General features: G+C 44.4%; 1 protein-coding gene across 2 annotated transcripts in view; it reads right to left on the bottom strand.

Moving 5' to 3' along the window:
- LOC144167076 (uncharacterized) overlaps positions 1 to 14,341 on the bottom strand; it is a 46,960-nt gene extending 32,619 nt beyond the window's left edge. The window contains exons 1-3 of one of the 2 annotated variants that reach the window (XM_077696467.1): positions 14,254 to 14,270; positions 1,535 to 1,601; positions 1,344 to 1,411 (exon numbers count right to left, since the gene is read on the bottom strand). In XM_077696467.1, coding sequence (XP_077552593.1) covers positions 1,344 to 1,375 — 32 coding nt within the window. In that variant the 5' untranslated portion in view covers positions 1,376 to 1,411; positions 1,535 to 1,601; positions 14,254 to 14,270. Of the gene's footprint in view, positions 1 to 1,343; positions 1,412 to 1,534; positions 1,602 to 14,253 lie in introns of both variants that reach the window. The other variant, XM_077696466.1, reaches the window with a different exon arrangement.

Genomic DNA, 14,341 nt, shown 5'->3' on the forward strand with positions numbered 1-14,341 from the left:
TTCGACCTAAAGAACCAAATTTTTTCTGAATTCATAATTGTGATGTAGGAAGTTTTCTTAGATCATTAAATACTTCTTGCACGCTTAAGCTAAATAATGAACTTTTTGGGCATTAACCGGTTAATATGATAGGAGCCGGAAAATCGGAGCCTTTTGAAGGAGATGAGTTTTCTGAAGGCGGAGGACGTGACGTGTTTGACATTGGTGTCCCACTCAAATTCGTAAGTGTCCCACTCAAATTCGTAAGCCGAAGTATGTGGGGGTATCATTATTATTATTATTATTAGGCCGAAGTATAGTGGGTATTATTTATAGTGTACAGTTGGAGGTCAATGGGAGTTGTCCCAGTCAAATTCTTAAGTAAATATTATGCCGAAGTATTTGTGGGCATTATTAATAATATTATTATTATTAGGCCGAAGTATAGTGGGTATTATTTATAGTGTACACTTGGAGGTCAATGGGAGAGGCCTTCGTCCTGCAAGTGGGATGGTGATTATTATTATTATGATGATGATGGTGTTGGTGGTGGTGGTGGTGGTGGTGGTTGTGATGACGACGTAAAAAGGAACGAATCTTTCTTCCTAGTAACAACCAGCAGGGCACATTATTTGACGTTTAGCGCCTTCTGCCAGTCTTTACTCCAATCAGAAACTTCATTCAGGGCTACATGTAACGCTCTGTGATGTTCAGCTGAGTTCACCTCCCTATTACGTTCGATACCCTAGGTACGTGCGCCAATCTGTTTGAACAAAAACGCTGAAATATTTTTGTGAGGCGAAGCTGCATGGTCTCATTTACCCCCTTTTGTTTTGAATTGTTCAACGCTTTGAGAATTGTTCAAGCACAGTGTTCTGTATACTCTATACCTGCTGCCCTGCAACGTCTTAAAACTTTGTGAGGCTGCTGATCCGATGGAATAGTTTTTGGAAGGGTTTGGCATGTTTTGCTTCGACTTCATTCTGGATGAAAAGCGCCCAATTATTCTTAAACGTACAAGTTGCCATTATGAATCACAAACATTGAACGCACCAAAATGCCTTGGCACAAACCACTGCATTTACCCCAGTAAACTTTTGAAGACCGTCTGACACAAACGTATCCCCGCCATAAACATTTATGTGGTCGTAGTATCTCCTCGGCCTGTTCATTCATACAATGTTCAGAAAGCCACAACAATGCAAAACTGGTCCTAAATTAGGACGTCATTTAGGTTTTTCAACTATGAACCTTTTGCGTACTCTCATAAGCTGATCGATACTCCCTCGCAATTTTAAATCTACGTATGCAATAAAATTGCGCACTACCAGTCGCTGTCGCCCTATTTTGATCACAACACTCACATTAAAGTGGAGGCTGACATCTCCGTAGTCATCAGCCGAAAGAGCCCTTCGACGAATACTTGTCAAACCTGCATTAAAAAATGACACAATTGTACTAACATATAGGTAGGCGCACACTTACAAACACATAGCAAAACATCATTCTCGGCTGTCCACACGCGCTGATATGTTTCACATATGACCAGCCTTACCCGACGACCTCAGCGAGCACACTGTAGAGAGGCAACTTCTTTATGCTCCCGGGTAGTTTCGTGCTCACTGAAAATATAATTTCAATGTTAAAGGGACCCAAAAAAGCTTTGTGAAGGTGGCAATCAAATGCATTCAGGTGGTAGAACACATAACGGGGGATTTTCGAACCAAGTGTGAGCCCCATACGTTGTACGGATAATTTGTAAACAATTTTTGAAGATCGCCTTTCTCAGCCGATGAGCGCGCCACTGCAGTGAGCCGACCGCGGGTGACGCAACGGTGAGGCGCCCCCCTGATTCGGCCGATCGTCGGTCGCCGGCAACGTCACTGCCATTGGCTTCCGGTTGCTCTTCCTCCTTGCTCCGCGATCCCGAGGCAAAGGCGGGTCTGCAGCGATTGACGCGTCCCTAGGGGCAGGAATGTAGCTAGCGGAGAAGAACGGAAGTCGAGCGTCGCGATGTCACATGGCTATTCCCAGTGTTTCCAGCTGCTTTGAAAGAAGCAGAGAGGGAGAAGGAATCATTCGGCAAGGGGGAAGAGGTGCACTTAATTGCTTCTGGCGCAGCTAATAGTGAATGTAGATTAATGATTCCAACGGCATTGCATCGCTATATTGGTACTACGCGACAATAAAGGCAGTTTGTAACTTTTACAACAGTCTTTTTTGGGTCCCTTTAAACTACGGAAATTTTGATATCATCCAGTTGGCTGCATTTTAACGAGGCCAAATGGGAAGGTGTAACAAGTCCACTTTTCGATTATGCTTGCAGTGCAGTCCACACCCCAATGAGAGCTCCCTGGGAATGTTCTAACTCTCATGAGAGTGCTACTATCATACTGTCAGCACACAAGCGTTTTCTGAGGAGCAGCTTCCTCGCCTGAAGGTTACCGAATATTTACGCCTGTCTGAAATGAGCCCTTCTCACGGTTGAGCTCCAAGTATCTTAACTTACAATTCGGTAGAAAAAAGTGTAATGATGCTTACGGTCTTCTTAATGATACCAATACGCTTTCAGTGTAATTATGTTCACCGAAACGGAGTTTTAATGATAAGACGTACCTATATGCCATAATACAATCATACTATATGAATCGTACTGTAGAGCACGAAGGATGCGTATGCATGCTGAACTTGAAGAGCGCGCGATTCGAATGGCTTTGTGATTTTTTTCTGGTTACTACCAGTTATGACGTCGTTACAAATAAATCGGGATCGCACGTTCCTTTACATGCCATCGTTCAACTGGTGGGGATGCTTCAAATTTTCCCGTGTTTTTATATCGTTTTCTCGAATTTTATTTTGTTTCGTAGATGCTACTAATCCTTGATATCGATTTAATTATTAGCATGCTGATTGACAGCATTATAAAACAGAATTTAAAGTAATGCTTAACCTTAACTGCTGTCAGAACACCATAGCCCCACCTGCCAGAACAGCCGAAAACACGCTAACCATCCTTGACCTTTTCATCAGAAATTTCGACATCCGATTCGTATTAGCGGGTGTAATCGCATACGCAATTAGTGATCCCCTACCAATTTTTAATCCCTTGAGCAAACTTTAAGCCTGCTGAAAGATTCCACCATTACACGTATCGTCAGATCAACCCCGCAACGTTAAATTTATTCCGTCAGGTTGAAACAGATACAATTTGCGATCAAATTCTTCCAGACGGTAATGCCAAATAAGCTTACAAAGCATTTATGAGTGTCTTCACGACTGCATATAACGCTTCTTTCAAATATAAGGTACACACACTAATAAACAAGTCACGCAAACGTTGGGTTACAAAAGATATGCCGAACCTTCCTAGAAAGCGAGACCGACTGTATGGTCAATGTCTTCCAACCAGTGTCCTCAATCATTGAATTTATATAAATAGGTTAGAAAATACGTTAGCAATAAGTTCAAGTTTGCCAAAAAACGCTTCCACCTCGATCTTTTCACTTCATTAACAAACCGCTCGTAAGAAGTTTGAAAATTTTAAATTCTTCAGTCCAACGTTCACCAACCCTATCAGAGGTCTAATTAAGAATGGTCGGAAAATAACTGGAGTACATTAGAGCAACCTGTCCTTCATGAATTCATGCAATCAAAACTCGATTTTCTGACCCAGCTGATCGCAGAGAAATTAAAACATTATTTATGGAGTTCAAAAACACCAAAGCAGAAGATGCTTTTGGTAGTCAGATTAAACTTATAAAATACCTGATTTGTGTAACATCACACTGCTCAGCCCACATTTTCAATGCCTGCATATGAACTGCTAAAATTCCAGCTAGCATGCACCTTTGAAGAGTTAAAAATAACGTACAAGAATAGAAACCAAAATGATTTTCCAATAACCACCTGACAACTATTCTACATGGTTTTTCAAAGGGTCTGGAAAACAGTTTTGAAAGACCTTCAACCTCCTTTCCTTGTCGGTTCCAAATGTTGCCCCGCCACAATAGGGTTACCGACAACACATGTCGACCGAATTGGCACTACTAGCACAAAAATAACATAAACTTGAAAATGTCTAAAAGAAAATTACGGTTCTCGACATTTTTTTGGACTTCAGGAAGGCGTTTGACTTTATTAACCATGATTTACTTCCTAAACTTGATGACTTGGAATTTTGTGGTAACGTACTTTATTATCACCGTGCTTACAACGACGCTATACATATGAAATATTCACAGCCATTCCACAGTACAACCCGTGAAGTCAGTTGTTTTTCAATGGAGCATACTTGGTCCGCTTCCTTCTATCCCGTAAGCAAATGAAATCGCTGATGCTGATGGTCCTGCTAAGTGTATTATATCTGCCGACTACCCTAGTTCGTTTTCTAAGTAAATGTGAGGTTCATTTAACTGAATGGGCACACAAAACGTTGCGACTCATAAACAATTGGCTTTTCATATACAGTCAAACCTGGATGTAACGAAGTTGATAAAAATTCGCAATTTTTTGTTTCGTGCAGGTTTTCGTTACATGTAGGTTTCGAGTTAAGGCTGGCGTGAATGAAGCACAAAATAAACCAATATGCTAGACATCAGTTATGGTGAACTTACCTTTAAAGGATTTATTTCACGGTGAAAAACAGTGGGATATGCACCTTTTGCTTCCCCACGAGACTAGTCACTACACAGCACTCCAAAAATGAAAGGTCACTTACGCCCGTATTCATGAACAAAACTTAAGTATCACTTTTGCCTTCTGACACTTTTCGGTGCCTCAAACCAGTTTCAAGAATCAAACTTGTGCTGAAAGGGCGCCTTTTTGCGAACTTTATTCTCTGCCGCACACAGAGTTGCTAAGTGGGCGCTAGCTGAAATACTAACCGCCGTGGTGACGTTCGCCTTTACCGCTGGCGGAGACGGAATATAAAATGACGAGCGTGCCTTGAAAAGGCCGACCATCTGGTCTTCTAGCAGCAGAACTCATCACCGACAAACCGAAACCACAAATAGAAGAGGAGAGCGCGATTACACGCCGACAGGCAGGCCTAGCACCTAGCCGACACCACTCATACTGGAAGCGCACGGCAGTCTGAGGTTCCGGCGAAGTTCGCTAAATTAGTGCATTTTCTGAACCGATTTTTTAGAAAAAGTGCGAAAACAATGTCTCACCAGCGCAGAAAATTCGCTATGTCAAGATTAACATCACAATGCCTTCATTGTATTGAAATTGCAATCATGGGTTTCAGTACGACTGCAAATGGGGATCCAGGGGATCATTACATCCAGGTTTATTTGTATGACCTGATGAAAAATATAAACAAAAGTAAGGCCCGATTCATGCGCCTTTACTCTGCATCCAATACAGATTGACAAATAGACACCAAGTTGTGCTCTGTTTCAAAGGATGGTCGCCATCATCCTGGGAGGCAAGTCTGGCTGACCCCACCGCTGCGACATAGCTTCTGCTGACGTCCAGAGCGGAGGAAGCCATGGCCAGAGCTTCCCAAGACGGCGCCCTGGACTAAGGGTGCTCAGAAAAATAAAGTTTACTTCCTTCCTTCCTTCCTTCCTGCCCTGCTAAAGTGGATCTCCAGCAATGCTGTTGTAAACCACCACAAATTCTCATAAAGAAGCGTAGGAAATCTTTTTCGTCCTCTCGACGGGCTTGCCACTTGCGCTCGGCGTCCATGGCGGCAAATTCTGGGCCCTGCCTAGCCGGACGCATTCGCTCGACGCCTTGAGAAATAACCGCTTTACATAATAACGCTATACTTCCCTACCCTTGAAACGTAATCTTAAAACATAATCTTTACCAGGAACATAGAGAGAGGAGGGTTTTCCTCTTGTTCACAGGCGCCTTATCATCCGTAAGGCGGTCTTGATGCTTTTTTGTGATTTTTTAGACAGATACTAAGCTCTGTATTGTGTGCCGGATCAGCTTGACGCATGCACTCGACGTTTTAGGCGAGGACTGCTGTGTCTTGCCTGGGTTTTGTTTGCGACACAAAATTTTCCGACCAACTAGAGGCTAACTGCTTCGCTGTAGAACACCAGGTGTATATGTCTCAAACCCCATGTCTTGAGAAAAGCACTAACTGCCTAACAAAAAAATTATCCACTGTGACTTGTAGTCTGCGACAACACTACTTTTATTTCCAGGTTGACTTAATGTTATTATTAATAATTGCTTTTTTCTTCGTTATTGAATTTCGGTGCGTTAGTATGGCGAACAAAAACATTTAAAACCTGGATATGGTGCTCGTAGTACAAAAACGCATACTACGTATCATAAGCAACCTGCATTACTTTAAACGCACACACTAATAATTACACAATACTGAAAGTAAATTTTCCCCTTAATGGATAGCTGATGGCTCTGATTGAGAGCACGTGAAGCTTTCTCCTGAATAGTTTTTTAGTTTTCTCTATTCTAATACTAATGTATTCCTCACTCCAGGTAAGTATTGCCTGATGTAGTGCTTACTCCAACGAGCTTGTCGGGTTCCATTTATTTATTTCATTTCTTTATTTAGTTTTTCAATACCTTCCGGACCCGTCGGGCCTTACAGAAGGAAGTGATTGTTTAAATATCACAACAAAAGCTACTAGATACATGGAAAATCGGACATACAATGGCAGCAATAGATACAAAAATCAAAGGAAAAAAGTTAGACAAAGTGCCACAATATTATACAATATTATAAAGTAAAAAATGCAATCATGGAGGTCGATATAAATTCTCGACAGCGGTTTTAAAAGCGAGGGTATTAGCAAGGGTTGCAACTGAAGGTGGCAGGTCATTCCTTTCTTTAGACGTTTAAGATGCAAAGCATCTTTTGCTCGGGGCTATGTTCATTGTACGTTGTCCGTTGGCGTCCGCACCTCTCCTTCTCATCCCCCCTCCACGCCTGCTGTGCGATAATGCGCTTTTCACTCCGCCCTCCTCTCCACGCTAGCGCTATATATAACAGCGTTCACGCGCCGCTGCCTCAGTGTCTTCGTCGGATGAGTCTCGCTCCGGCGCCTGATGAGTACCGACCACGGAGCAAGATATAAAGAGGAGCGCCGACTGTGGCCCAGAAAAATTGTTTTGCTCGGGCCGATAATGTCCACGCGCCGCCGGCCGCCCAGCTTTCCCTTTGCTCTCTTCCTCCTTCGTTTGCCCTCTCGTCGCTGTGCCTCTGTACATGGCTCTTCCCTTCTTCGCTCTCCCCATAGGCGTCGTTTCTTTCGCAATGACGCCTGTCGTATGCCAGTCCTACTATGCAGGAGGAATGCCTGCACGCGCGGAATTTAAACACCCGTGCGCAGCCGGAATAGACGGCGCAGATAATCGCACGCCACCGCATACATGGCGATCGCTTATTCCCTATCGGGGGGCGTTTATTCTGACATTATGAAGACCCGCTAAAAATATTGTACTAACGCAGCAGATGTAAGACGCAACTGAACGACGACGACTTTAGAATCACCAAAGAATGAGCAAGAGTAATATGAAACGCCACAACATACAGTCTAGCATGATTCTGCTTACGACAAACCGATGCAGCGCAAAAATTACCCTCTGTTCTTGGCCCGCTCTCCGGCTGCCTGCTTAATTATTTATGCCGCTTCTGCGCACGAACAATGCTTAGAAGGGTCGCCCGGAGTCTCCATCGGCAAACGGTAATGAGACACACATTTCTGTTCCAATGACTAAATTGGACGGCTGCCCTGTTGTAATAAGTGTACAAAAACACTGTCATCTTGATAAGGCACCCAAGAATATCAAACGCAACCTTCATTGTAACCCATACCGCAACTTACCGCCCGATGTTCACTGTCACTCTACGGTCGTGTTATCTCGTCGATAACGCCGTGGATTCCAAATAAAATGCTGCGTTTTGTATGGCTGCAATTTTCGGCCTACGAGGGTTCCCGGCGTTTTTTTTTTTTTTGTTTTTCTTTAAGCGGCTGACCAGCAAAACATCCGGTTCGTAAAACCTTTTCTTTTAGCGAGTCATCACCACAGAGATATAGGGTCCGGACGAATTCAAATATAGTGAAATGAAGGCTTGTGAAAAGACCGCACTGTCAGGGCCTCGATCTTGAGCAGATTGCTACGTCGCGGGCAGTCGCGGGTGATGTTATCGCGTTTCTGTTATTTTCTGATGAGCGTGTGAGTGCCGGTCCGTGTTCTAGGCACACTCTGTTTTGGACGTAAGTTGGAGAATTGCGAGAAAGCTGAGGAAACTTTTATAATCGCTAGTGATCAGAACCAGTTGGTCCTTTCGCCTTTTGTAAAACCTGTTAAAACACACCCGAATTGGTGTTCACAAATTTACAAAACGGAGTCACATTTTCGGCAAGCACTGCGCAAAAGGTAGTGTTTGTATAGCAGCCATATGTCTATATGTGCGCTCTACATTTTGTTTTCCCGCCATGCAAACCAGTCCTTAACGTATCTTTGCCGTGCCGTACGACCACTCAATTCCTTCGGGTTCGGGTTACCCAGAAGGTGCTGTCGAACAATCAAGCCGTGCGAAGGAGGAGCGCAATGAATGCGAAGCGGCGCCAACGCAGGCCCAAAGCACTCCGTGCACAAAACTACCGTCGCCGAAGCAGACGACAAAAGCCGACGGAATGCGTTCCGCCAACGCGCCCACCGGCGCACGGGGAACGCCGGCCGCTGGACCATTCGCTGCGCCATCTACATTGTGCTCCGCGAGTGGTGGACATTAAGAGCCCGCAGGAGAGAGCGAAGTCGGCACTCCTGTTTATCTTGCTCCGTGGTACCGACAGTCCTGCTAGCGGATTTCTGACACAAGTTCACCCAGCATCAGCCAACCAGTTAACAGAGCCGTTCGTCAGAGGGAACCCTGAGGTGATGCGAAGCATCGCGGAGTTTCCAACATGTGGGTAACCAAAGCAAGTAAAAATAAAGGGAACTTCGCGATGCTTTGCATGACCTCAGGGTTCCCCTCGGGAAGATGGTGTAATTTTTTACAAGAAAAGAGTGGTAGAATGAATTCGTGTGGGCAAAAGGAATGTCAGCTTCCTTTGCATGATCAGTACGCGCAGATAAGTGTGCAGGTGCGGAAAGGAGTTCGTGTATAAGACTGGGGTTGTGATAATAAATTTTGTAAAATAAAATGAAGGGAGAGGCAAGTTTACAGAAAGCTTCGTGGATGATACGCTCGCAGTACGACGATATCAAGCGCGCGCTGCGATTCTGAACTGATTTTAAAGTGTTTGAAAGATGATCGAGGCCGGGATCCCAAACCGAGGAGGCGTACTCGAGTTTTGAACGCACAAGGGTCTTATATAGCAGAAGCCTTAGCGATGGAGATGTCATGTAAAAATTCCTGCGTAAATAGGCGAGCATGCAGTTGGCGTTATTAGATATCTACTCGATGTGTTTTTCCCAAGATAGGTTAGGGGTAATGCGAACTCTTAGATATTTGCAAGACGTTACGTCTTCTAGAATAGAACCATCGAGGTGATAGTTGCGAACATCGGAACAATGTGTGTGACGAGAAATACTCATTACTTTGCATTTTGTAGTATGTAAGCGCATGTTCCAATAAGCGCACCAAGCAGAAATACTGTCCAGGTCCGCATGAGGCATCGTACTGTCAGAGCTGTTAGACATTTCCCGGTAAATAGCGCAATCATCGGCAAACAGTTTAATGGAGTTAACAACACTACGCGCGTCATTTAAGAAAATGAGGAAACGCAACGGCCCGCGAACAGATCCCTGAGCAACACCCGAAATAACTGAAGAAAGGGACGAGTCGAAGTCGTTAGCTGTGACGAGTTGGGTTCGGTTAGAAAGAAAATTTTTGATCCATGTAAGCACCGGTTGGTCGATATTTAACTTGCTTAATTTCAGGGATAGAAGTTGGTGAGACACGACATCGAATGCCTTAGAGAAATCTAGGTATATGCAATCTGTTACAGTTTTCTTATCTATTGCTGCAAAAAGGTCATGCGTAAAAGAAATAAGTTGCGTTTCACATGAATAAGACTTGCGAAAACCATGCTGAGATGAGGAAAAAAACAAATTGGCCTCGACAAAGGTTCGATAAAACCTTGAAAGGCCTCGATAAAGGTTCGATTGGCCTCGATTGGCCTCGATAAAGGTTCGATAAAGGTTCGAGGCCAATCTCGATAAAAAAGATTCACCTTGATTGACCTCGGAATAAATTATATGTTTGAAAATTTTGATGGACACGCTATTATTGATATCGGCCGATAGTTCAGCGGTGATTATTTATCACCGGACTTATACAAAGGCGACACCTTGCCCACCTTCCAATCTCTCGAAGGGACTGGAAAAACAATTTTAAGAGAATAATGGATGAATGCACCTCAGTGTTCTTTAAGAACTTTGAGTTAATGTCATCAACTCCAGAAGAAGAGAGCTTCAAACCATTATTGATATGCACTACACCAAACCAATCAGTGTGCACAGGATCCACGGGAATAAATTGTGAACCAACAAAGTTATGGAGACGCGCACCATGTAACTGTAAAAAAGATTTAGAAAATACATCATTAAGCACGTTACAGCGCTCTGAAACCGCGTAGCAACACCATCATCATCAATTAAGTATACAGAGTTACGTTTCGAGCTGTTGCCCAAGTTCCAAAACATTTTAACATCCTGGGTAAGAAGTGTGGAAAGCGTGTCATGTTAAAAGACCAACATTGCTTTCTTTACTGCGTCTTTGTATGCAGTAGTAGCCTGGTTGTAGGGACGCCACCGGTAATGCGCATCGGTGCCCTTCGCTTTACGAAAAAGGCGTTGTTTCTTATTCAGTATACGTTTCAATAAAACCTCAAACCAAGGTGTTCGATGCTTACATGATAGGGTGCGTAGCGGGATGTATTTGTTTATTAAGTCACTATTTTTGTCCTTAAAAAGGTGCTAATTCCATTCAAACGAGCGCTCTTCAAACTTGGGCAGGTATTCATCAGTAAAAATCGCTAGTCCTTGGTTGATTGCAGTAAAGTTCCCCTTGCTATAATCTCGAATCTGTTTTGTTGTAATTACTGGGCGGTTAACTTTTTCATTAAGCACAAAGTGAATGAAGCAATGATCACTAAGGCTTGGAAGGAAAGTAAGTTCATGGACCAGATCGGGAGCAGTGGTTAAAGCAAGATCGAGAGTATTTGCGCTTCGAGTAGGCTCGCTTATTAGTTGTGAAAAGAGAAAATCTGTGCACAATTTTCTGAATGCTTTTTTCTTAGATGTAGACGTTAGATGTAGACCTTTTTTTGGTCCTATCATAATCTTGTAGTCATTTCTCGCAAATGTGGTTGGCTTGGGCTTAGTGGTGATTGTGCTAATCCCGGCCGCTGAATGATTGGGGTGAATCCTGACGTACTGCCACTCACCTTTTGTTTTCTTCACTGGGCCCCACCACCCGTTTCACTCCAGTTATGCTTATAATTCATTGTGATCGTATCTTCTTTGTCGTTGTTGTTCATCCCGTCTTTGTAATCTGCTTTTCGCGGTGGCCGCTTTTCTGATGGAGGCGGAAAGCGGTAACGCCCGCATGTTCGAGGTTTCCGCGCACGTCAAAAATCCCCAGATGGTCAAAATTATCCCGGAGCACTTCTCTATGGCGCGCCTCATGGTCTGTGCAGCGTCGGTGTGTTTAACTTCATATTCAATCAATCAATCAATCAATAAATCAATCAATCAATTTGATCTGCTTTCCTTTTTCAGAAGGTTGAGTGTTGTTCCAATGTTCTAGGAGGGCTTACTAACTCGTCGTACTCAGAAGCTAGGTCTATGCAGTAGGCCTTGCTTCACGGCTCCATATCCGACTGGACATCGACTACAAAGTCGCACAATGGGCACGTATGAACCAATCGTGTGCATTCGTGACACACAGAAATTTCGCGAACAATTTATGTCGAAAAATTATGGGTAAGGGGGCTAAGACACCGGGAGAAGACGGGACAGCTCGCACTGTCCCGTCTCCTTGCTCTGTCATTGGGACCCCCCACCCGGACTTTTAACATCATGGATCACCGACTCGCCCCAGAAACCACACTCCGAATAATTTATCCCCTTTTTGACCTCATGACTTTGCATATCCTACAGTTCACATAAACCTTCACCAGGATCCCACCGTTCAATGCAAAAAATACGTTTTGAAACTACGATTGAAGGCTTTGATTACCTGGCAAACTGGATAAAAGCTTTCTTATGTATTTTATGCAAAACATTTTCGCCACAAAATGTCAGGTGAAATCTACGCAGATCGTGGGTGCTAACACAAACTGTCTTTCGCTTTCTTCAGCCACATCACCGAACAATGCATTAAACGCCCTAACAGCCACACAAGAAAGGCATAATAACCATGCACACCCACAGGAATTCACGCAGCCCCACCAGTTGGTAAACGTCAACGTGGGCCAAATAAAACATAAAACGTTTGAGCTTCCACTGGGAATCAAGCACGCCCGTTTGGGGACGCCCATTTAAAAAAGTCAGAAAAAAAAACCAGCCAAAACAAACGATCCACAGCTGTAAGCGTAAAAAGCACGCTTCTTTGCTTCCTACCACTGAAACAAGAAATGTCCTTTGTTTACAGAGGAAAACTTCTAAATTATTATTCCTAGCAAAATATTCTGCCGCTATCTTGAGGCTAACCGCGACGTAATTTCTGGATGTGGTGTCTTGAAATGAGGGCTACAACTTTTCTGTTGAATCCCCCGCTGGCACCGTAATCATCCTGCAAGAACCCTGCTATAAGGCCATCATCCCTGCACAGGTGAAGCATGGCAACAGATGCTCCTGTCTGTCCCCTCGGGCCGCAACATGTGGTGCCGGAAAACCAAAGACGAAGCCCAGAAGCCGACCTATAGAGCACAATCAATGCCAGTGACTGCAGGCAATTGAGCCCCAGAACCATCTGCCGCCGACTCACCCTGAACTGGCTGGCTCCATGGCTAACTGCGACCGAACTTCACGCTCGAAGCCCTCGAAGGCACCGACGCCAAAGCCAGTGTGCTTACCGTCTCCTTGATGGTCGCCAAGTTAACAAAACTTGACCGACACCATGCGTTCACATCGCCACTTCACCGACAGCGAACACCCACTGGAATCAGTGCCCCGATGGAGACAAATGCCACCCCATCCAGTCTACTGCACTTAGCACAAACACTACCGCAACCGAAAACCAAGATGATGAGATGGATGCTGTGCGTTCGTTGCGAAACTATGTCCGTACTGATTTCAAGATAATTCTAGCCAATAGCGAGTGATTATTGACTTCACAACTTCCCCAAGGGTCAAACCCGAAAGCTAAAATAGAGCCTGATATCTAGCTTTGTTCTGGCTAACGCTCTTCTCAAAATATGTTACTAGATAGAGGGCAGTACAACTGCATGCAACGCTCGAACGTCATCGATAGGCAGCGCCAGCCAAAAAAGAGTGTCGAACAGCGAGGAAGATTGGCGTCGCTGCGTCGTTCATGGCTGAAGGTGTTTGTGGCAGATGCATATTGTGGTGGCGGGAATATGTTGAACCCCCCGCTGGGACCTTCCTAATCGTGTACGAATCCTGTATAAATCCGTCATCCCCGCACATAACCACGGATCCTGCTGTCTCCTCCTGCCGTAACACCTTGCTCGCAACCATACGTGCCAACATCTTTGTAAGTCATAAAATCATCATCATCATCATCATGATCAGCCTATCTACGCCCACTGCAGGGCAAAGGCATCTCCCATTATTCTCCAATTACCTCGGTCCCGTGCCAACTGTGACCAATTTATCCCCGCAAACTTCTTGATCTCATCTGCCCATCTAACTTTCTGCCGCCCCCTGCAACGCTTGCCTTCCCTAGGTATCCACTCTGTTACCCTTAATGACCAGCGGTTATCTTGCCTTCGCATTTCATGCCCTGTCCACGTCATAAAATATTGAATATAAAATCCGTTCTTTTAAGTGGCGCCTGTCTCGTCTTAAAAACAAGCATCTGAGTGATACTATACATTAGCATGAATTAATTGCGGGCTATTTTTGCAGTGAATTTGCATGACACTAAGCGGCAGAGTCGATTACGGCGACCAGGTACCCTCAACTAAAACGTTGACTCGATATTTCTTCATAAGGGAAGTCATATTGTTTGTGTAGCAGCAACATCTTGCTGAACTATCCCAGTATTAACTGTGATAGTTCAGCAAGACACCGCCGCGACACAAACGGCCAGAACTGGTAGAAATTAGTACCCAGTGAGGATGCTGGACCATGGATCCATTGTCTGTAACTTACCTTTAGGAGCGGAGCCGGAGCCTTCTCTAGTAGTCGCACCCGCTGTTGCACTCAGTGGGTGACGGGGCGACGCGGGGTTTATAAACAC

The sequence above is a fragment of the Haemaphysalis longicornis genome, unplaced genomic scaffold (assembly GCF_048455015.1).
Source record: "Haemaphysalis longicornis isolate Haplotype H1 unplaced genomic scaffold, Haemaphysalis longicornis Haplotype H1 scaffold_2, whole genome shotgun sequence".
Lineage (NCBI taxonomy): Eukaryota > Metazoa > Arthropoda > Arachnida > Ixodida > Ixodidae > Haemaphysalis > Haemaphysalis longicornis.